The sequence below is a fragment of the Equus caballus genome, chromosome 10, assembly GCF_041296265.1.
Source record: "Equus caballus isolate H_3958 breed thoroughbred chromosome 10, TB-T2T, whole genome shotgun sequence".
In the NCBI taxonomy this organism is placed as follows: domain Eukaryota; kingdom Metazoa; phylum Chordata; class Mammalia; order Perissodactyla; family Equidae; genus Equus; species Equus caballus.
Genome location: NC_091693.1, coordinates 19,350,067 through 19,372,899, shown reverse-complemented (window position 1 = coordinate 19,372,899; position 22,833 = coordinate 19,350,067). Strand labels below are relative to the sequence as shown.

The following is a 22,833-nucleotide window of genomic DNA, read 5'->3' as shown; positions in this document are numbered from 1 at the left end:
GACCAATCGCGAGCCGATAGAAGTCCCGGACCCCCAGCCTGGGGATGGGGAAGTCACGCGACTGTAGCGCGAGGTTGTTGTGAAATGAGGAATTGGGGGGTGGGGAGTTGCGCGGGAGGCCAAGGTCCTGGGGCTGATTCTGGGAAGTCACGGGATTCTGGGGGTCTCTCTGGTAGGTGGAAGACTAGTGGGGACCCTAGAACCCCTGGGGACACTGGGAAAATGATGATGCTGGGGTCCTGGGGGTGTCTCAGGAAAGTAGGTTGGATTCTGGGGTTGTGTTCCGAGAGTATGGACTGTTCTGGAGCCCTCGGGTTGCTCAGAGGTGCAGAGTCCTCCAGATGACTGAGGTTTGCTCTGGGAGCTAAGGGGTCGCCGGATCATTGGAAAGTTTGGAAGGCGATGAGATGATAGTTCTGGAACCTTGGGGATCTCTCTGGGAGATGGGTGGGAGGGGGGCCCTGGAGCCCTGCGGTTCGCTCACAAGTGGGGGCGTTTCTGGAGCCTTGGAGTTCGCAGTGGAAGTCTGTGTTTTCCTGGAGCCTTCCCAGGAGAGGTTTTTAAGCCTTTGTGGTGATCTGCTGGATTAAAAGGATAGTTGTTGGAAAGCCTTGCGGTTCAGCCCCGGGGAGTGGGAAACACATGCTTCTGGAAGCCTAGTAGGGGCTTTTTTAAGTAAGCGGTCTTGGAGAGCCCTTTGGAGCCCTTCAAATACTGTCTGAGCCACTTGGAATGCCTTGGGGCTATTTCAGGGGTGCACTGTTTTTCTGGGAGCAGAAAAGGGGAGGCGTACAATGACACTGGCGCTTTGGGGTGTCGCTGAGGCTGCGTTTCCTGAGGACTCTTTCGAAGGCAGCTGGAGACTCTGGGAACTCTATTTGGCTTTGAAGCACTCTCTCTGAAGCTGTCCCTGTCCTGCGTGACACCTGCCCTTCAAGGACACCCAGAACAGCCTGGGTCCTGGGGAAACAAGGAGGGTCTGGGGACTTGTGGACAGGGTGTCTGTCTTCGACCGATGGGCGTTTTTAAAGTGTGCCAGGTCCAGGCTGGTGGCCGGAGGCCAGAGCTGCTCAAACCACATCCCCGCTCTCTGGGAGCTCCCCGTAGTTGAGGGGGAGACAGACATAAAGACAGAAACTTGGCCTTATGGAGTGCCCTCATGGAGGCCACCAGCGGGCTGGGGCAGCGAAGCTGAAGCCGCTGGCGTTGGGGGGAGGTCAGGGCCTGCTTGGCAGAGGAGCCACTCCTAGCTGCCCAGGCGGGGTCCCTGCTGACCAAGGGGATGCTGGGCCAGGCGGTTGTCCGGGGTCCTCAAGGGGTGTCCATGGCCAGGCGAGCAGCCGTGCTGAGTCATGCTGAACTCAGCTGCAGGAAGGGGCTGGGACCCGGGGGCGGAGTGGGCACACGCTGACCTCATCTCTGGGGGGGCTGCCTGCTCTCTGGCTGGGCCCCCGGGCGCTAGACCGGGCTCAGAGCCAAGTCTGTTCCCCTCCCCCAAGGTGCCGTCTTCAGTGCTTTGTCCCCGCGTCTTTCTGTCTTTTTAGTTCCCTTGGTCTTTTCTCTGGGCTCCTGCCTGTGGCCATCTTGTCCCCTCCCCTCACTGCTATCTTAGCTGTTTGACATCTCTCCCCGGACTTGGTGTCTCTGGGGGAGGGGCGATTGCCCCAGGTACATGGTCACCAGGCTCTGTGGGTTACTCTTTCACCAAATCTCTCACTCCATCCTGAAGACCTTTAGCCTCAGGCACGTCCCACAGGTGGAGAGGTGACTTGGAAAGTGCTCACAGGGGGAGGGAGAGCAATGAGGAACGGGTGCGACAAAGATGATCTGAAGGATGGACAGAGATGGGGTTTGGGGGAGATCGCGGGACATGGGGGAAGACAGACCCAGAAAGAAGAGGGGGACAGAGACTCAGAGAGAGGGGGACAGGGGCCCAGAGAGAGAGGGACAGGGACCCAGAGAGAGAGGAAAAGAGACTTCGAACAGGGGGACAGGGATCCAGAGAGAAGAGGGGGACAGGGACCCAGAGAGGGGGGGAAAGAGACTCCAAACGGGGACAGGGACGCAAAGAGAGGGGGACAGGAACCCAGAGAGGAGAGGGGGATAGAGACCCACGGAGGAGAGGGAGACAGGGACCCAGAGAGAGAGGGAAAGAGACTCCAAACAGGGGGACAGGGATCCAGAGAGAAGAGGGGAACAGAGACCCAGGGAGAAGGGGACAGGGACCCAGGGAGAGGGGACAACAGACTGACTCTGAGTGATCTCATTCTGGTTGCTTGTCTCTAAATCTGCCAGGCCCCTTTCTGAGCTCAACATCTTCCTGGGGCCGGCTCCTCTCCTGGGGGGCCCCACCCAGTTCCTGGGCCAGACCCCAGCTCCCTGCCCCCCTTCTCCCCCACAGCAGTCTTGGGCCTCATCCTCTCCCTTGGACCCTCTGGTCCCAGCCCCCTCAGCCTTCGGACCTCCAGTAACTTCCCCACGGGGCCCCAGCGCCCTCCCCAGCACCTCCCAAGTTCCCCTCCCCTTGGCTCTGCGCTTCTCCACTTTAGTAAAGTGCAACTTCCTGTGGTCCCATCTGGTGGAAGCTTCCAGGCCCTAGTTCCCCAGGCCCAGGAGGCCTGCTCGGCACCCTGCTGCCCTCTTCTCCCCCCACACCCCTGGGCTCAGGCCTGGCCCAGTGCTGCCTCCAGCACAACGCCCCAGAGCTGCCACATGTGACCTGAGTTGCTTCCGGGGCCCTGGGAAGGGTGAGCACCCACAGAGGGCGCTGGGCACCCTCAGAAAAAGCTGTGTCAGCACGTGAAGCTGGGTCCCCTGCGACAGTCAGGGAGTGCGCCAGTGACTCAGACGCTGAAGTGTGGCCCAAGGAGGTTTATTGCCCCCCGAGGCCACCCCCCCACCCCCCCATAATTACAAAAGTAAGAAAATTGCCCCCATCCCCGCCCCTCCCAGCAAAACGCCATAATTTATGCAGAAGAGTCACAGTCCAAGGCAGCTGGTGGCCTCAGCCCATCTTCTTCCAGATGGTGAGCGAGGCGGTGAGCACTCCGGCCACGAAGATGGTCACTGTCTGCCACGTGGGTGACCCAAAGTCGGAGAGGAGGCCGTCCTGGGGACAGGGACAGCAGTCACTTCAGGGATCAGCAAGGGAGAGGGGTCAGAGGGCGTGACCAGGTACTAAAGAAGACTTGAGGGACTCCAGAGGAAGGGGAGGCACCAAGGAGGCCAGAAGGCACTAGTTAGGTCAAGGGTCAGCGGGAGGTCAGAGGTCACAGAGAGGTCAGTGGGTGCCCAATGAACGGTGGGGGGGGGATGGATCAGACATGTGAGGAAATGCTTTATAGGTGACATCTGATGATCTAGAAATAGGGAGGGGGCAGCTCGGTGGTGGGCTCAGGGGTCCCAGAGGCCTCACCCAACCACCCTGGTCCTGGATCCAGCCCAGCAGCCGCTCTCGAAGGAAGTCCAGTGTCCAGCCCATGATGGTCCTGATCAGCTCGGGCACCTTGGTGCACAGGGCCTGCGGGGAGTGGGGTGGGACTTAGGGACTCAGCCTTGTCTTCCTTGTCTGGGGACAGTGGCCCCAAGCCTCCTTTCTCCACTCTCTGCCTCCCCTCTTGCCCCCCCTGCAGTCTCTTTTCCACTTAATCAGAATGAGCTTTGTAAACTGTAAACTGGATCTCATCGCTTTCAGCTGCCCTGCTCACAAACCTTCCATGGCTCCCCAGTACCCCTGGGGATAAAGACCAAAAGGCAGAGCTCAGCCCATGAGGCCCTGTGTGAAGGCTCTGACTCGATCACATTCCAATTTTCCACTTCTTTGCTGTGCCTCATTGACCTTCTTCCATGTCTTCATTCCCACCAGACTCTTCCCTGCCTCAGGACCTTTGCACATGCCGAGTCTTCTGCCTAAACAGGCCTCAGCTAAGCGAATTTTCATTCATTCTGCAGAGCTCAGGTCTAATGTCACTTCCCCAGAGAGGGCTTTTCTGACTCCAGACCAGGTAAGACCTGACACCTCCCTTACCCATGACCTCTCTCTAGCTCCCTGAACTTGCCCTTCCCACCCTTTTATTGGGCTGCTTCTCCCCTGTTGTCCCCAGCTCCATATGCAGCCCCACCATCACCCTGACTCCTGTCCCCTGACGCACAACATTCAAGCCTCATTAGCTCGGTTTTGCCAAACACATCAAGAAACCTCCTTCCCCACCTCCACAGCTACCACCTGAGTCCAGGTCAGCCATCGTTCGCCAGGACTCTTACAGGTGCCCCCTCACCAGCTGCCCAGCCTTTGCCCTGTGCCCCATAATCCCTTTTTCTACCTACAATGCCCAGAACAATTTGTTGGGCTTCCCGTCCCCCAATATTTTATCATGAGAATTTTCAGAGAAAAGTTAAAAGAATTCCACAGTCAACAGCCACATACCAGCAATCTAGACTCTACAATTAATTTTGTGCTCTACCTGCTAGCATAATGTTTTAAATTTCTAAGTCACTCTCCTGTTTCACACCAGCCAGTCACTCCCGTCTGACTCAGAGTAAAGCTAAAGTCTTTACAGTGACCCAAGAAACCCCTTGCCATCTGCCCTCATCTCCCACCCCTTCCCCCTCCTCGCTCTGTTCTAACCACACGGGCTCCCTCACTGCCCTCAACACACCAGGCTTGGTCCTACCTCAGGGCCTTTGCACTTGCTGTGCCCTCTACCAGATGCCTTTCCCCCGATCCTCATATATGACTGCATCTTTCTTGTCATTCCAACTTTGGCTTTAAGGTCACCTCCTCTTAGAAGTCTTTCCTGACCACCACACACAATCACATCACCCTAGTTTACTTCTCTCAGCACTTATCACACGACATGAGCGCCAGGAGAGCAGGAACCTAGCCTGCTTTGTTCAGTGCTGCATCCTGGGTGCTGAGTATAGATCAGGCACATAGTAGGCTCCATAAATGTTTGTTGAATGAATAAATGAAGGAAGGAGCAATCGGCCCATAACCATCTCTCTCCATTCCCTCTGGTTCCTGGGCTGCCACAGGGGTGGACCTCACGACCCCCAGGTTCTCAGAGGCCGGAGGGACGCCTCCCTGGGCTCGTCGCCCTGCAGCCGCCCACCTTGAGCACCAATTTGCTGGCAAAGTAGAAAAGGGCAACAACCCGGCCCCAGTTGAAGTTGCCGTCGGAAAACATCTCAGCTGCCACTCGGAAAAAGACCTCGCGGGGGGAGTCCGTGTCCACGGCCGCAATCATCCTGCAGGAAAGAGGAAAGCCAGTGCTGGGGAGGGAGGGCCAGGCAGTGTGGACACCCTGGCATCCACCCTCTACCAAACATAAGGAAACTAAGGCCCAAGCCAGGCTGAAGCGAAAAGCAAGAGGCCAGCACGGGGCAAAAGGGACAGGGGGACATGTAGGAAAGTGGGGAAGATGGCTCCATGAAGGAGGGTTTCAAGATCCTAGGGGGGTGGGGAGGGAGGGCTGGGAGTCCAGAGTGCTGAACTGAGCAGCGGGGCCCTGGACCCCTGGGTCTGAGGGTAAAGGGGGCTGTGAGCCTGGACTTCAGGCTCCGAGGGGAAGAGGGGTCGGGAGCTGGGACTCCTGGGTCCCAGGGGCCACACCTCTGCAGCTCCATGTTACTGTCCAGCTCATCTCCGATGCGCTTGAGACACTCGCTCAGCTTCTTGGTGGACGCATCCTGGGGCACCTCCTCCAGGCCCAGCTCGGGTGTGTCTCCCCCCATCCGCCCCGCGCGATCCTGGATGAAACTGGAGTGGGAATGGAGCGGGGGAGGGTGCAGAATCAGAATGGGGCATCGCTCCTCCAATCCGCTCCGCGATAATCAGGCCTCAGACTCACCCCTGAAGCAAAAGGGCCCCTGTCTTCATGATCTGCTCAGAGCTGGTGGGCCCTAGAGGAGAAAGGAGGGAAGAGGTGCCTGGACTCTTGGGTCCTAGGGGAACCAGGGAACTGAGGTGGCTCATGATCCCTGAGGGAGGACAACGCTAGGGGGCCCTGCATTTCCGGGTCCCCCTGGACCAAGTGCCTGGGGGGCTCAGACAACTGAGTCCCTGATGGAGGAAGGGCAGGAAGCCTGGGCTTGTAACCTACATTCTTCCGGGGGAGGAGGCTGAGGGAACACTTTAAGCATCCAGACCCCTGGCCTGAGGGGGCAGAGGGGAGGACCCGCCCCTCCCACCAGGAAGTGGTGCCGGCGACAAGCCCGGGCCTGCCCGGGGGCTTTGATTGTGGGGTCTGCAGCTTCTCGGGGGTCCGAGCTCGCCAGGCAGGAAGGGATCGGGGCGCGGAGGCCAAAGAGCCGGGGACCCCCGGGGAGGGAGGGGGCTGCTGGCTGGCAGCGCCGGATCCGGGAGTTTCTGCCCGGGAGTGCTTGGAGATCGCGCGGCCCCGGGCCGGCGGGACGGATCGGGGGGCCGGCGGCGAGGGGGCTCGCCCTCCTCCCGCCCGTCTGCCTCCCGCCTCACCCCCGCCTCTGGGTTGCTCCCCGGACCCGTCCATCACCGCCGCTCCCGCCGCCGCCTCTCGCCGGGTCCGCCCGGGCGGCCGCAGCACGCCCCCAGTCACGTGAGCGCCCCGCGGAACGTGCGTCTCTCACGTGACCGCCCCGCAAAATGGCCGCGCCCCGCACGGCCGCCCGGTCACGTGACCTCACCTGCCGCACCTGCCGGGGGGGCGCGGCCCCTGTCACGTGACTGTCCGATCGGTGCTTCCCGGCAGGAACCGGTCGTGGCGCCCTCCCGCCGGGGCGCCCATTCCGTCGCCGCTGTGACTTTCCTTCCTTCCTTCATTCATTCATTCGTGCAACGTTGTCAGAAGTTTCGGGTGGGATCTGAGCCCTCCCAGGGCGGAAGGAACAGCCAGTGCCCATCAAAGAGGAACACTATAGGCCCCAAATGGCATTCACTGGGGCAGGGCATTTCCGATGACTAAAGCCTATGAATAGGTATGTGTGAGTGAAAGTAAAAGGAATCTGAAGTTGAAAAGGTGGCAAAACTAATCTACCGTGATAGATTGGCAAGGTATGCACCAGGAGGGTCCCCAAAGGAGGTTCCTGGGGTGGCTGAACTGTGCCATATCTTGATCTGGGTGGTGATGACTTGGGTAGAAACACGTAAAAAGTCACTCAGCTGTATGCATAAGACGTGCACTTTACAGTATGGAAATTATTATATCTACCCTAAAAGAAAATGATAATAATAAAAAGGAACTCAGGGGCCGCCCCGTGGCTGAGTGGTTAAGTTCCCGTGCTCCGCTTTGGCGGCCCAGAGTTTCCAGGGTTTGGATCCTGGGTGCAGCCATGGCACCGCTCATCAAGCGATGCTGAGGTGGCATCCTGCATGCCACAACTAGAAGGACCCACAACTAAAACTACACAACTATGTACCTGGGGGCTTCGGGGAGAAAAAGGAAAAATAAAATCTTTATAAGAAAAAAAAAGAACTCAGATCAGAAAAATAGGCTGGGGTCAGATGATAAAGGGTTTGGACATATAAGAGAAAGGAGCTCTGTCCCGAGTGTCGCTGGGAGCCCTGGCACTTGAAGATTATAGATGTCCTAGTCCATCAGTGTAACACTGCCAGGAACATAGTCTGACAAAGTCAAGTTTATTGACCCATTGCGATGATGAAGGCCACACCACAGAGAAACCCTGGGGCATCTTGAAAAACAAAGGAGAAAGTAGGGTTATTACAGGATTTGGAGGAAGAATGGAGTTTAAGTGACAACCAAATGTTAGGCTGGAAGCGAGGCAGGGGCAACGTCAGGTGCGGACTGTGGAGAGGAACCAGGGTCCTGGATCCTCGGAAACTACAAGATGAATGTAGATGTGGAGTGTCGGGTCCAGAAACCCTTTATCTGAAACTGTGCACCGGGTTGAAAATCCAGGATGCTACTCTGGATCAAATGACTTAGATCCTACAGGCAAGAGTGGGATGTTTCATTTTTACTGATAGAATGTCCAACACTTTATGATTTTAGAGAACAAAGTTTCTCTGTTTTAAGCATGTCCTTGGGAGAATAGTGTTTCCTGTTAGCTTTGGAGCTGGCTTCATCTGTGTCTGTTAGTCCGGCCCAGGGAATTAGCCCGCCCTCTGCCCTAGTTACAGAGAAGGGAAGAAAGGGCTTTGAATGCAGCCACAGATGTCTAAACAGTACAGCTGTTGAGTAGAAGGGAGAAAACCTTTTAGATAATTCTGAAGTCCAAATTGCTTACGATAATAAAGATGCTGACCCTGTGAAGCCTGCCTCCAAGATGGTCCCCAGTGATTCTCACCTCCAGGTGTTCATGTCCCTGTGTAGTCCCCTCCCACGGTGAGTTGGGCTGACCAGTGTGACCAAGAGGATATTGTGGAAATGACAGAGTGTCACTTCCTAGGTTAGGTCATAAAAGTCACTGCAGCTTCTGCCTAACTGTCTCTTCGCTCACTCGCCTTAGAGGAAGCAGCTGCCTTGTGGCGAGGACACTCAAGCAGTCATCCTCCAGAGAAACACGTGCGGCAAGGATCCTCCAGCCGTGAGAGTGAGCCACCTTGGAAGCAGATCCTGCAGCCCCAGTCAAGCCTTCAGATGCCAGCCGTCCCCACCAGCATCCTGACTGCAACCTCCTGAGAGATCCTAAACCGGAACCGCCAGCTAAGCCACGCATGGATTTCCGACCCTCAGAAATGGTGTGAGATGATAAACGTTTATTGTTGCTTGAAGCTGCTAAGTTTGGGGGCAATTTCTTACACAGCAATAGATCGCTAATACACCTAGGATAATTACGGCCTGTTTACAGCTGAGGAAACTTGAGCCCAGAGAGGCGGATGGACTTGCCAAAGTTGTACAGTTCTCATGGGTGCTCTCGGGTCTCCAGCTTGACAGCTGTATCATTTGGACAGAGCTTTCTTACTCAGCCCCACTCCTAGACCCTCTTGTCCATCCCCTCTGTGGACCTAGGAGGGTCTTTTTTTTTTTGAGGAGGAGGATTAGCCCTGAGCTAATTACTGCCAGTCCTCCTCTTTTTGTTGAGGAAGACTGGCCCTGAGCTAATATCCGTGCCCATCTTCCTCTACTTTATATGTGGGACGCCTACCACAGCATGGCATGCCAAGCAGTGCCGTGTCCGCACCCGGGATCCGAACCGGTGAACCCCAGGCTGCCAAGAAGTGGAATGTACGTACTTAACCACTGCACCACTAGGCTGGCCCCTAGGAGGGTCTTTCTGTACCCAGAGCTGGCCCTGGCCGTCCCCTGCTCACAGCCCTTCCATGGGCCACTGGTAATAAGAAATATCTCTTACATGTTGTTATAAGACAAGGAATCTAGTAGAATCTTCTCTTTGATGTATATCCCAAGAGAAAAGAGATAAAATGATATTTTACGATTCTTCTAACAAAGAAAAATACAGTTCATACATATTTTAAAGTTATTACAAGATGTAAGTTATGGGTGGAACCTGGGTGTGGCTTAGCTGGGTCCTCTGCTTCAGTGTCTCTCATAAGCCTATAAGAAAAAGTGTCAGCTGGGGTTCTGATCTCATCTACATGCCCAACTGGGGAAGGGTCCATTTCGAAGCATGCGTACATGGTTGTTGGGAAGGTGCCGTTCCTTGAGAGATGTTGGGCTGAGGACTGTTGGCTACAGGCCATCCTCACTTCTTTGCCATGGGACCTCTTCATAGGGCAGCTTGCAACATGGCAGCTGGCTTCATCAAAGAGAGCAAGCAAGACGGAAGTCCTCGTTGATTATAACGTAGTCTTGGAAGCGATATCTCATCACTTCCACAGTTAGCAGCAGGTCACTAGGTCCTGCACTGTCAGAGGAGAGGAGATTACACAAGGACGTGAATACCAGGACGTAGAAGTCACTGAGAGCCAGGAAAGGAAGAACACTTTGCACGCTGAGGAAGCGCGGCAACGGAGAGGAAGAACAGATGTTCTAGCGGCTGAGTTATTCCAGGGCAGAGGGCCCTGGGGGCTGACCTAGGAAAGTTTCTAGGGTGGAGAACAATAAGTAGGACTTCAGGGCTCCACTTCTGCCTAGACATATTAAAAGTGACTCCATCTCTGCTGCTGTAAAAGTACCAGTTGTTCTGGTTAGCTATTGCTGCGTAACGAATCAGCCTGGAGCCTAGTGGCTTAAAACAGTGACAACCCTTTTATCATCTTTCATAAGCCTATGGGTGATGGGACTGGGAAAGGCTTAGTGGGCATTGCAGCTTGGGGTCACTCGGCAGCTGGAGCTGGAACAGCAGAGGGGCTCAAACAGTTGAGACCAGAGGGAACATCTATTTTAACGGAGCCTCAAGGCTTCCTGTGTGGTTTCTTTGTGTTGGATAGTTAGGACTCCCTCCCAGCTTGGTGGCTTCAGGGCAGCTGAGCTATTTATGTGATGGCTGAAGGTTTCAAGAGGGTTTCAGCTAACAGAGAAGAAATTGCACGCCTTTCCTGATGTAACCCCCGGAGTCGTGCAAAATCACTTCTGCTTCGTTGTGACAGCTACAAATCAGTCATGAGCCCACTCAGTTTCAAGGGAAGGGGAGCTGGACTCCACCTCTTTTTTTGTTTGTTTGTTTGTTTTGAGGAAGATTGGCCCTGAGCTAACCTCTGTGCCAGTCTTCCTCTATTTTATATGTGGGACGCCTGCCACAGCGTGGCTTGATGAGCAGGTGTGTAGGTCCATGCCTGGGATCCAAACCGGCAAACCCTGGGCCGCGGAAGTGGAGTGTGTGAACTTATGTGACGGTTAATTTTATGTGTCAACTTGACTGAGCCATAGGGTGCCCAGATATTTGGCCAAACTTTATTCTGGGTGATTCTTTTCTTTCCTTCTTCTTCTTCTCCCCAAAGCCCCCTAGAGCATAGTTGTGTATTCTAGTTGTGAGTGCCTCTGGTTGTGCTATGTGGGACACCACCTCAGCATGGCTTGATGAGCGGTGCCATGTCCATGGCCAGGATCCAAACTGGCAAAATCTGGGGCTGGCCCAGTGGTGCAGCAGTTAAGTGTGCACATTCCACTTTAGCGGCCCAGGGTTCGCTGGTTCGGATCCCAGGTGTGGACATGGCACCACTTGGCAAAAGCCATGCTGTGGTAGGCATCCCACGTATAAAGTAGAGGAAGATTGGCGCGGATATTAGCTCAGGGCCAGTCTTCCTCAGCAAAAAGAGGAGGATTGGCAGCAGATGTTAGCTCAGGGCTAGTCTTCCTCAAAAAAAAAAAAAAAAAGCCCTCCTCTCAGCTTCCGTGCATTGAGATACATATTTGGGGCCGGCCCCGTGGCCAAGTGGTTAAGTTTGCGCCTCTGCTGCAGGCGGCCCAGTCTTTCGTTGGCTCCAGTCCTGGGCGCAGACATGGCACTGCTCATCGAGCCACGCTGAAGTGGTGTCCCACATGCCACAACTAGAAGGACCCACAACTAAGAATATACAACCATGTATTGGAGGTCTTTGGGGAGAAAAAGGAAAAAAAAAGAAAAACTGGCAAAATCCTGGGCCGCTGAAGCGGAGTGCCCACTCGGCCATGGGGCCGGCCCCTCTGGGTGATTCTTTGAGTGTGTTTTGGGATGAGATTAACATTTAAATTGGTTGGGGCTGGCCCCGTGGCCGAGAGGTTAAGTTCGCGCGCTCCACTGCAGGTGGCCCAATGTTTCATTGGTTCGAATCCTGGGCGCGGACGTGCCACTGCTCATCAAGCCACGCTGAGGCAGCGTCCCACATGCCACAATTAGAACGACCCACAATGAAGAGCATACAACTGTGTACCGGGGGGGCTTTGGGGAGAAAAAGGAAAAAATAAAATCTTAAAAAAAAAAAATTTAAATTGGTAGACAGATTGCCCTTCCTAATGTGGGTGGGCCTGTCTAATCAATTAAGGCCTGAATAGAACAAAAAGGTGGACCCTCCCCCAAGTGAGAAAGAATTCTCTCTGCCTGACTGCCTTCAGACTCAAAGTGAAACGTCAAATCTTCTTGGGTCTCAAGCTGCCAGCTTTTGGACGAGAACTACACCATCAGCTCTCCTGGTACTCAGGCTTTCCGACTTGGACTGGAACGAGACTGGAACGAAACATCAGGTCTCCAGTTTTCCAACTCACCCTGCAAATCTTGGGGCATGCCGGCCTCCGTAATCGTGTCTTTCTTCTATCCTTCTAGCTTGTTGCTCCACCATCCACAACACACGCTTCCATCTCATGGTGTAAGATGGACACACCAATGCCCAACACCACATCCTCACTCCGGTACCAGGAAAGGTTGAAAGGGAGGCCCTCCTCTTTGCCTTTTCAGGCCTAACTCAGATGCTGCACACATCCCATTGGGTTCTGTTCTGAGATTTCTGCAAATTGCTTACTTGTTCAAAGTGAGAGTGACTAGTGTCATAAACGCAATATATCCATCTCCATCTTCTAAAACCTAGTAGAATTGAACTTTCTGGACTCCCTCTGGTTCATTGAGGCCATGTGACTAGTTCTGGCCAATAACTCATCAGAGGTTATGTATGTCGTTATGCGTCAGACCATTTAAGTTTTGGTACCTCCAGGGCATTCTTTCCTCAGTCACTGCGATGGGCAGGACTTCAGATTGTAGTGGCTCTTTAAGCCTGGATCCCAGACACATACAGACCAGAACCCTTGGCCAAAAGCTAACACGAGTGAGAAATAAACCTGTCGTGCTAAGCTGAGATCTGGGGGCTATTTGTTACTGCAGCATAACCTCACCTATCCTCACAACTACAGGAAAATGTGAAAGTTAGACCTTGCCTAGAGCACAGAGTTGACCCTAATTGGCTGGCCAAGGACCTACATATAGCTGCTCTCCAACTGCTTGTAATTTGGGACATATGACCCAGGCTCTGCCAGTAAGGCCACTGAAACTCTGGTGAAGGCACATCCCTTCTTTCCCGTCAAAATGACTCTTTGTGCCATCACGGAGGCCTGGACGTTCTGAAGGCCAGTTCAGGAAAGGCCTGACCTCAGAGTGAAGGGCCATCAGCTAACATTTGTTGAGGACCTACTGTGTGCTGTGCTGTTCATATACCTGTTCCCATTTAATCCCCACCAGAGGGTGGTGGGTACCATACTGATAAGGAGACAAGAGCAGAGAGAGGCTGGGGGAGGGTACAGTTGGGACACCTCCTTCCCACAGACTGTTCCCGGCCCGAGGTCACAGCCTGAGGCAAGCGAACTGTGGATCTGCCCACAGGGTCTGCTCCAGGAGCTTGTGAAAAATGTGGTCCTGACCCCGCCTTCCTCCCCTCTCCACATCCTTCCAGCAAGTTTATTCTCTCGTGACCCCTTTGGTGGTGGGCTCTCTGCAGCTCCCACCAAATCACCACCTCCAAGATCTCTGTGGAAGCCATGTCTTTATTTATTCACGGCATGCATCAGCGTTTGTCTTGTGGGAAGGTGACTCCAATGGCCTTCCTCACCTCCTCGAGGATGTCAGCCAGGAGCTCACTTTCCGCCAGGGGAATCACAGGACTTTCCGTCAGGCCTAGGGGAGAGTGCAATTAGGGACCCCTCCTACTCATGCCCGAAAGACCCACAGAACTACAATTCCCAGAATCCCATGAGGCACAGTAATATAAGGTTCTGGCAGATGGATGCCCCAGAGAGTCCTGGGAGATGTAGTTCTAATCAGCGGCTTGAGTGGCTGGTGGGGAGGGGCCCACCTCCCCTCCCAGGCATGCCCCGCCACCCTGCCACCCTGCCACCCTGTCCTCCACATCCTTACCCTTTCTCAGGCACTCCCGGACATGGTTGGCTTCGTAAGTCATGCCTGCTCCATTTGTAAAATTGAACTCCTTGCCGGGGGCTGGGGGCAGTGGGAATTCCTTATGCTCCCCGTTTACCACCAGCTCTGTTGGGCACCAGCAGGGGTGGAGGATCTGGAGGGAGATAAGAGGTGGCCCTACTGCCCTCCCCAACAGGGCTGCTGGGGGCTCCTGCCTGGTGATGCCCCGCTCTCACACCTGGTGGCTAGGAGTAGTAGCCCTCTATCCTCAGTGAGGTCCCTGCACCCCCATCCCCGGCTGCTGGGGGTTTGTTTCTTAGCAGCACGGATGTGACACTAGAAGCCTCTCTGTTCATCTCCCCAGAGGCAAAGTCCTCTCTAAGCTGATGCTTAGTCCTAGTGAAGACAGCTTATCTTTGCATCTGTGTGAATCCCCTTTGCGAGGAGACTTAGACAATCCAGCACCTTCTTTTTCTTTTTTTTTAAAGATTGGCACCTGAGCTAACAACTGTTGCCAATCTTTTTTTTTTTTTTTCTGCTTTATCTCCTCAAATCACCCCCAGTACATAGTTGTATATCTTAGTTGCAGGTCCTTCTAGTTGTGGCATGTGGGATGCCGCCTCAACGTGGCCTGACGAGCGGTGCCATGTCCGGGCCCAGGATCCGAACCGGCAAAACCCTGGGCCGCTGCAGCGGAGCGCGAGAACTTAACCACTCGGCCACGGGGCTGGTCCCCAGCACCTATTCTTAACCACTAGGCGACTTGTTTTTTTCACCCCAGAGCCCTGGGAAGTCTAAATTATCCTGAAGTCTAGGCCAAAATAGAAATATAGAGATACAGCCAGGGCAAGGTCCAAATTTTGCAATTCGAGTCTGGGGCAAGGTCCACATTCTTCCGCTAAGAACAAGATATCTTTCTAGCAACAAATGGCCCCAGGAAGCCGCCCTTTGCTAATGCCCAGATCCTGTCCTGCAAGCAATTCCAAAGGTCAGACTGCCCTCTGACCATGGTTGATAAGAACTGGCTTCTCACGGGGGCCGGCCCAGTGGCGTAGTGGTTAAGTTTGCACGCTCTGCTTCAATGGCCCAGGGTTCACCAGTTCAAATCCAGGTCGCAGACTTAACACCGCTCATCAAGCCGTGCTGTGGCGGCGTCCCACATACAAGAACTAGACGGACCTACAACTGGGATATACAACTATGTACTGGAGGGCTTTTGGGAGAAAAAAAAAAAAGGAGGAAGATTGGCAACAGATGTTAGGTCAGGGCCAATCTTCCTCACACACACACAAGAACTGGTTTCTCCTCAGCCCTAAGGATTTTCGGCAGACTGATAGGTTCACCCTTAGGAAGGAGCCAGGAGGTCCAAACCCCGTCTCATAGCCTGGTTGTTGAGGATGGATTCCTTAGCAACAGTGTAGGAGGACGCTGGTTCAGCACGTATCCAGCTGCAGCAGCCACAGCTGGCCCACTCCTGTTGCGAAGGGCCGTGTTTCCCAGCACTTGGGCCGGTTCCAGCTCGGCCGGTGGCGCCTCACCTGGGCTATGCCCTTGGTCCCGCTCACGAAGGCCGTATTGGTGAGCTCCACGGTGATGCTGCACGTGAAGCTGGCGTGGACCCCTCCTGGGTACTGGAGTAGCACAGTGACGGTGTCATCCACACCTGGGGGAAAGCACAAGACAGGGGCAAGCCTGGCCTCAAATCCTGCCTTGGGCAGGAACCTGGGGCGAGAGATCTCGTCTCTAATACGACAATTAGAGAACTGAAAAAGAATGAAGCACTGATCCGTGCTAACGCATGGATAAACCCAGAAAACACTTAACGTTAAGTGAAAGAAGGCAGACATAAAGGGACCCATATTGAAGGATTCCATTTGTGTGAAGCATCCAACATTTGCCAAATCCATAGAGCCAGAGAGTAGATTAGTGGTTGCTTAGGGCTCTGGGGGGCATGGGAGAAGTGGGTGTGGTTTTTTTTTTGAGTAATGAAAATATTCTAAAATTAATTATGGTGAAAATGCACAACTCTGTGAATATACTAGAGCCATGGAATTGTACACTTTAAATGAATAAATTGTATGGTATGTGAATCATATCTCAGTAAAGCTGTTACCAAAATAAGTAAATAAATAAATATATGCTAAAAAAAAAAAAAGAGAGACTTCACCTCTCTGAGCGTCAGTTTCCGCCTCTGTAAATACCTCTCGTGTAGGTTTGTGAGAGTCAGTTTTCTCATCTCTAAAATGGGCATAATCATAGAACCTGCCTCCTGGGGTTGTACAAATATGACATTAAATGATGTAAAATGCATAAAGCATTTAGAAGCCTATTTAGATCCCAGTAAGAGCTTATGTATATGTGACATATGATGTACATAATGCTTATAAATAAGCATTAGTTAAAAATTAACTACAGCATGTAAAGTACTAGCCTGGTTCTAGAACGCGTCAGGCAGGCCATGGCTGGAAGGACTCACTGACCCCGTTCTCTTTGGTTTCAGATAAGCCCAAGTTCTTAGCCTGGGTCTGCTGTGTGAGCCCGGATAAGTCACTGCCCCTCTCTGTACCTCAGTTTCCTCATCTGTGAAATGGGGACAGCTGTCTTCTATCTGCCTCAGGGAGACCCTCCCCATAATAAGCCTAATGCAGAGGAAGAGCCTGATACATGGAATCTGTTGTAGCTCCCATTGAGCCTAGAAATGGGCCAGACATTAGACTGACACAGTTTTCTGAAGGGTGACATGGCCCCCCACGTATTGTTCTCCTGGCTGTTCATTCCCTTCTGTGGTGCCGTTGGCAAGGACGGCCCCAGGAATTCCCCTCATTAATCTATGAGTGCCTCCTTTGCAATGTGACTTTGCAGCAGCTTCCATCAAGAGGCACAGTTTGTTTGCCCATCTCTGAAATCTGAGCTGGCTTTGGGCCGTGGGACAGGAGCAAAGATGGCAGAAGCCAAGGTTTGAAACGTGTGGCACATTGGGGCCTGCCTTCTTGTTGCTGCCCCCGGAACCCTGAGCCCACAATGTGAATGAGCCGGAGCTAGCCAGCTGGAGAGGCCCCTGGAGGAGAACCAAGGCTCCTCAGACAATAGCCAACACCTCCAGGATATAAGTGGGGCCCTTGTAGACCATCCAGCCCAGTGGAACAGCCAGCTGACTGAGTGAGACCAGCAGAAGAACCAGCCACGCTGAGCCCAGCCCAAATTGCCGAACCCAGAGAATCACAAGCTAATAAACGATGATTATTTGAGGTCACTTAGTTCTGGGGTAGCTTGTTATGCAGAACAAATTGAGACAACTTCAAAAAATAATCATCGTTTCTGTTAACTGCTTACCAGTTGCCTCAACAGTTACTTCGTTAACTCCTTATGACAGCCCTGTTATTGACATTTTACCTGTAACTAATTAAGACTCAGAGATGTTGAGTCCCTTGGCTAAGATCACACAGCAAATCCCAATACAGAGCCTGTCCACACACTCAACTCAGATGCTCTCTGATTCATTCCGGAAGTTCCTCCAGCTGTCTAATCTGAGTGTCAAGGGCTGGGAGACATTTCCTAGCTCGGTGCTCCCATGAAGAGAGGGTCACTTCTCTGAGCATCAGCTAGCCCAGGCCAGACTGTACCTGTTTCGTAGTGCCGTCCCACGGCTGAAATCTTCTCTGGCTTCTGCCCGCCGAAGACCATGGAGATGAACTGGACGCAATAGATGCCAAGGTCCAGCAGGGCCCCGCCAGCCTGGGCCCAGTCTATGGACCGCGGTACGTGGGTTAAGTTCTTCCCAAATTCTGCGTGGGCCACTCGAAGGTCCCCCAGCGTTCCCTGGGCCAGAGCAGCCCTCAGAGCCTCTATGGCAGGAAAGAAGCGGGTCCAGATGGCCTGGGGACCACGGAGGGGCGAGATCAGGACGCGGGAAGGGAAGGAGAGGGGTCGGAACCCAAGAAGCAGCCAACCAGGTCTTCTCCCTTCTGGGGCCCAATCTTGAGGGGTTACCCGCTGCTCCCCAGTCTCCAAACAAGACCCCTCCCTCTTCCTCTCACAGCCTGACGGTCCCTGAGCTGTGTGCCCCCTGACCCTGACTCTCTCTGCCCTCCCCTCGCCGCTCCATTCCCATGACCTCAGCTCTGCCCTTCCTTGTCCTTCCTCATCTGGACCATTACCCCAGTCCCCCAATGTGAATTGTGTCCCCAGAAAATTCATATGTTGAGGTCCTAACCCCCCAGTACCTCCCAAAGTGAGTGTATTTGGAGACGGGTTTTTTTTTTTTTTTTGAGGAAGATTAGCCCTGAGCTAACATCCGCCGCCAATCCTCCTTTTTTTGCTGAGGAAGACTGGCTGTGAGCTAACATCCGTGCCCATCTTCCTCTACTTTATACGTGGGATGCCTACCACAGCATGGCTTGCCAAGCGGTGCCATGTCTGCACCCGGGATCCGAACCAGTGAACCCCAGGCCGCCAAAGCAGAACGTGCGCACTTAACCGCTGCACCACTGGGCCGGCCCCTGAGATGGGGATTTTAAAAAGGTAATTAAGTTAAAATGAGGTCATTAGGGTGGGCCCTAATCTAATAGGACTAGCGTCCTTATAAGAAGAAATTAGGACACAGACATGCACAGAGGGATGACCATGGGAGGACACGGGGAGGAGAAGGCGCCATCTACACCCCAAGGAGAGAGGCCTCAGGAGAAACCAATCCTGCTGACACCTTGATCTCAGACTTCTAGCTTCCAGAATTGTGAGGAAGTAAATCTCTCTTGTTTAACCCACTCAGTTTGCAGTGGTACTTTGTTACAGCAGACCTAGTCAGCTCATATACCCAGTCGGCCCCCTCCAGTCCATCCCGATATGGCCCCAGTGGGACCTTTCCTTTTCCGAGAGCTGACCCTTTCTCACTCTTACTCAGTCCCCTTCTATGGCTCCTCATTGCCTAATATCAGCTCCTGTTAATTGGATGCATTTTGAGCAAGAAACTACCTACATACTTTGCATAATGAATCCTCGCAACATCCCTGCCAGGTAGCTGTCATTATGTCCATTTTATAGATGAGAAAACTGGGGCTCAGTTGAGTCAAATATCTTGCCCAAGGTCACAGAGCCAGGAACTGGGGGATGGGAGTTAGATGCCTCTGACTCTAAAGCCAGAAATCTTGACCTAAGATCAAGTTCATACTAAATACACAAAGTCTGCCCATTCTTGTTCCCTTGAAATCTTAACTCTGCTTTCCCCTTCTGGCTTTATTTACCCATGCAATTTACTTTTCCTTTAAGGCTCAGGTCAGCCCCTACCTGCCGGAAACCTCCTTGACTTGGGCAAACCTCATTGAATGGGCAACTCTGGGATCACCCATTTCCATGACTGTGGCAGACCTTGAGCTCCTTGAAAACTGAGCCTGTGTCTTGGACATTATGAGTCCCCGGTTCCTACAGTTGGATCTGGCACACCTTAGGTGCCAGTAAAAATGAGGAGGCGATAAACTCAGAATTTTGGCACTGACAAGGCACCGCAAGAACCAGAGGAACCATATTAAATCTTGACTGTGTATTTCTTGGGCATATGGAACTTTGTAGACTGGGAGCCTCGGCAATATTGGGCATACAATACCCAGATAGGACACGGGGACGTAAATGGCAGCTATTGCTACTACTGGCGGACCTACAGCAAGGCGTTTAAGAACCACAATGCTCTTTAACATGAAAATAGCTTCTGGGGGGCCATCTTAACTGCTGGCACTAGTCATTGGCGTTTGGCGGCCATTTTTATTCCTGGCAATCTGCAAGATGTCAAAGACCCCTCTAAGTAGGCAAGTTTGATAGGGGCAAAAACTAAGGCTGCTTGGTGTTGAGGGTGTCCAGGGAGTTCCTTGGTTCTTCCAACCTGTATCCCTGGAAATCCACCCAAACCAAGCCCCACTGCCATTCTTGGCCACTTTCACTGTTGGCATCTTCTTCTGAAAGGCTGACAAAGGACCCCTCAGGCAGCCATGTTTGCTAAGGGTCAAAAGCAACGGCTCCCACCCATGATGGATGGTGCCAGTGGAGTTCTTGGCATAGCCCAACCACATCCTCGCAAGTGCGTCGACCCCAGTACCTGTTGTGGTCTTAACTCTTGATAAACCCTTCCCTGGTGTTCCTCCAAAAATGTCCACCGACAACCATGCTTAGTAGTGGCAAGCAGTGCTTCGTTGCTCTCACCTCCATAAGGAAGAGGCCTCGGGATCGGGCCTCAGCAACCATTTCGTGCACTTCCGCAGTGTTCACGCCCAGGGGCTTCTCGCACAAGACGGCCTTGCCCGCTGCCAGGCTTAGCAGCACCGCAGCCTTGTGCTGGGGGTGCTGGGCGCCAATGTAGACCACCTCTAGCGTTGGGGGAAGGAGGGCCAGAGATCAGAAGCCCCGCCCACCGCAACCTTCGGAGCCCCGCCCACAATTCAGAGGCCCCGCCCCCAGCACCCAAGAAACCCCGATTCCCCCAACCCGGGAGGAAGTCCTAGGCAGTGGTCAAACCCTAGTGTCCCATTAGGAAGGAGCTAACCATCCTCTCCCATCCCTCTATTTTCTTCAGATTATTTCCAGCCTTCTGAAATCCTCATATTAAATCATTTAATCCCCACAACACCACCAAGGAGTGGATACTATGATTTTGCCCGTTTTACCAATGAGGAAACTGAGAGGGGCAAGCAGAGAGAGAATGCCAATTCAGGCAGCCTGACTCCGGAGCCAGGCTGTTGTCCAACTACACCGTCCCTGCTCTCCATCCAGGCCACTTGGGAACACGGAAACCCGGCCGCAGGGCATATTTAACGCCTGAACAGCCTCCCTCAGCCCCCCGCCCCCTTACCGCTGAGGCCTGGCCTCTTAACGCAATTTAATCCTAGACAGCCAATCCCAGACCAAACCCATTCCTATAGCTCCGCCTCCCAGCCCAAGGTCCGCCCAGAAGCCCAAAGGGATTGACCCACCCTGCGGAGCCTTTCATCTCCTACGGGGCAGCCAGGAGGCAGCGCCCTGGGGGCCCCCGCGGCCCTTGCCACTCACCCACGTTCGGGTCCTTGACCAGCTCCTCGTAGGAGCCGTAGGCCTTGGGGATGTCATGTTTCCGCGCAAACTCCTTCGCCCGGCTCAGGTCGCGGGCCGCTACTGCCACCACCTGGAGGGCCGCCAGGGTCAGACATGAGGGGCTGGTGCAGGCGTGGAAGACGGGTGGATGGGAGGGAGGCGATGGAGGAGGCCCCGGGGTGAGGAAACATTACATCCTCCAAGAGGACGGAGAAGGGATGCGGGCCTGAGGGAGAAACTGGACATCTGCGTCCTGGGAAAGAGAGATCTGGGGAAGCGATTATTAAATCCTCTAATACCTAAATTACTCCTCTTGACAGCAGCTCAGATCAAGACCCTCCCAAGCCTCACGGAGCTCGTGTTTACAGGACAGACTTGGAGAAAGAGTGAGTAGGGAATTAGAGGTGGTTTCATTGCCTTGGGGACTCAGAAGTCCAGAACCCTAACTCCCTCCTCCCTCAGCCCCAGGAGTCCCGGGCCCCCGGCCTGCTCTTCCCCAGGACTCCGGAGGGAGGGCGGACCTGGTGCTCGGAGCGAGGCAGCGTCCGTAGCACAGTCGTGAAGTCGCTGGAGATGAGGCCGGCAGACACGATGCCCCAGCACAGCGCCATCGCCGAAGCTCAAGAGTCGCAAGGCTTGGCAACCTTCGCGCAGCGGTAATTAAACACCTGACGCCCCGCCCACCAGGGGGCGTGGTCATTTTACCCGCCCTCATTGCCTCTGCCCCGCTTCTCATTGGCCAACGGGCCTGCGCACCCCTCCAGTCCCTCCAATAAAAAGAAGGAGGTTATTTAAATCTGGCTTACCATTGGAAGAGCGCCCCTTTGGCCCCGCCTTACGGGGGGTGGGACCAGAAACACTTCATGCTTGGCCTCGGGAGTCATCTAACCACGTGACATAAGGGGAGGGGCTCTCTTTTCTTGGCAACTTCAACCCTCGGGGGTCTCCTTTCCTCCTTCCCCGGGCTCTTGGTCAGAACGCGGCGCACCGTTAGGAATTGTCCAGAGAGGGATCGAGGATGGTAACAGCAAAGATAATAATAATTACTAGTATTAGAGAGCGCCTGCTGTGGCGCAGGCCCCCGGCTCCGCGCCTTCCTTTCCTCATCCCTGACTTCTGACCACAGACCCGCCAACTAGGTTCTATTGCTCTCCATTTACAGGGGGAGAAGCCGACCCGGAGAACCATGGTCATCTGTTTGAGATCTCACAGCCGAGATGTGAAGACCTGCAAATTGGCTGCTCCCAGAGACCAGGGTTTTAGGAACCAGGCTGTCCTCCTTCTGAAGAACCCTGGGGCCAGGCTGGCGTGTTCCAAACCCCTGCATGCCACTTCTTGGCTGTACTGTTTTTCGCAAGGGGTTTCCCTCTCTGAACCTCACTTTTCTGTTATGGAAAACAGAGGTCACCATAGCATTTACTTACACAGAGTTAAGAGGGTTAACTGAGCTCTGGGGTCTACTCTAAAATATAGTAAGTGATTATTCTCTAAGTCCATTGGCAAAGGGCTGGCCAACTTCACCTACAGCACATTCGTCCGTTTCTCTTCCCTTGTAGACATTTAATTAAGATCTGAGTTTCGCACAGAGACTTCCAGGTTCCAAGCTCACACTAACTGCTGAATAAAAATGTGAAGGGATTGCACAGAGGACGCCACATCACAACTAGGATACACAGCTACGTACTGGGGCTTTGGGGAGAAAAAAGAAAAATTTTGTAGAGCTGCACACTAGAAAATTTTTAAAGTGCATGTAAATCCGAATAAGTGCTGGTGAAAACAGACTCAGGTCTGTACCCGATTAAATAATGTAGCAATATCAGTTCCGGGTTCCCACAATGTGCTCTGGTTGTCTACGATATCGCTGGGGGCAAGCTGGGTGTAGCGTCCAAAGGAACTCTGTACTGTTTTGCAAGTTCTTACATGATTTCAGAATACAGAGTTATAATTAACAATTGTTGGTGGTGCATTCATATGCCCAGAGAAATCATTTTTCAATATCCGGTAAAGTAGAAAATGAGCGTATCTTGTGGTCTGGCGATTTCTGTCCAAGACAGAAGATAT

At 53.5% G+C, this 22,833-nt stretch overlaps 2 protein-coding genes and 1 long non-coding RNA gene across 5 annotated transcripts; 1 reads left to right on the top strand and 2 right to left on the bottom strand.

Annotated features, from left to right (window-relative positions):
- Positions 1-38: 38 nt before the first annotated feature.
- LOC111775237 (uncharacterized) lies at positions 39-22,591 on the top strand. Of its 2 annotated transcripts, XR_011422446.1 has the most exons (6): positions 39-172; positions 3,866-4,004; positions 8,446-8,677; positions 21,093-21,158; positions 21,235-21,428; positions 21,935-22,591. It is a non-coding gene; the product is annotated as an uncharacterized lncRNA (long non-coding RNA). The 2 variants fall into 2 exon arrangements; XR_002810746.2 differs by lacking the exons at positions 21,093-21,158; positions 21,235-21,428; positions 21,935-22,591 and having other exon boundaries at positions 8,446-8,710.
- On the bottom strand, positions 2,857-6,600 carry BAX (BCL2 associated X, apoptosis regulator). 2 transcript variants are annotated; one of them, XM_023650077.2, is made up of 6 exons: positions 6,476-6,600; positions 5,850-5,901; positions 5,612-5,758; positions 5,112-5,247; positions 3,416-3,520; positions 2,857-3,109 (listed from the first exon to the last, which is right to left on the bottom strand). In XM_023650077.2, exons 1-6 carry the CDS (start codon positions 6,507-6,509, stop codon positions 3,005-3,007), a joined length of 579 nt encoding a protein of 192 aa, XP_023505845.1. In that variant the 5' UTR covers positions 6,510-6,600; the 3' UTR covers positions 2,857-3,004. The 2 variants fall into 2 exon arrangements, with proteins under 2 accessions (XP_023505845.1, XP_023505844.1); XM_023650076.2 differs by lacking the exon at positions 6,476-6,600 and having other exon boundaries at positions 5,850-6,461.
- On the bottom strand, positions 13,332-21,430 carry DHDH (dihydrodiol dehydrogenase). The gene is made up of 7 exons (XM_001489811.5): positions 21,294-21,430; positions 20,752-20,863; positions 19,909-20,072; positions 17,343-17,595; positions 15,258-15,382; positions 13,720-13,873; positions 13,332-13,479 (listed from the first exon to the last, which is right to left on the bottom strand). The coding sequence occupies exons 1-7, from the start codon at positions 21,381-21,383 to the stop codon at positions 13,370-13,372; spliced, it is 1,008 nt and encodes a 335-aa protein (XP_001489861.2). The 5' UTR covers positions 21,384-21,430; the 3' UTR covers positions 13,332-13,369.
- Positions 22,592-22,833: the final 242 nt, after the last annotated feature.

Bases quoted from the DNA above. Each gene is read 5' to 3' on its own strand.
- DHDH (XM_001489811.5), bottom strand. From the start codon at position 21,383: ATGGCGCTGTGCTGGGGCATCGTGTCTGCCGGCCTCATCTCCAGCGAC. The intron at 17,596-19,908 runs GTGAGAGCAACG...CGTGGTCCCCAG, and splicing joins GAGGCCTCTTCCTTATGGAG to GCCATCTGGACCCGCTTCTT. The intron at 13,874-15,257 runs GTGAGGCGCCAC...ATCTCCCTCCAG, and splicing joins GGACCAAGGGCATAGCCCAG to ATCCTCCACCCCTGCTGGTG.
- BAX (XM_023650076.2), bottom strand. From the start codon at position 5,974: ATGAGCCACCTCAGTTCCCTGGTTCCCCTAGGACCCAAGAGTCCAGGC. The intron at 5,248-5,611 runs GTGTGGCCCCTG...TCTTTCCTGCAG, and splicing joins AGTAACATGGAGCTGCAGAG to GATGATTGCGGCCGTGGACA. The intron at 3,110-3,415 runs GTGAGGCCTCTG...CCCTGTCCCCAG, and splicing joins TCCAGGACCAGGGTGGTTGG to GACGGCCTCCTCTCCGACTT.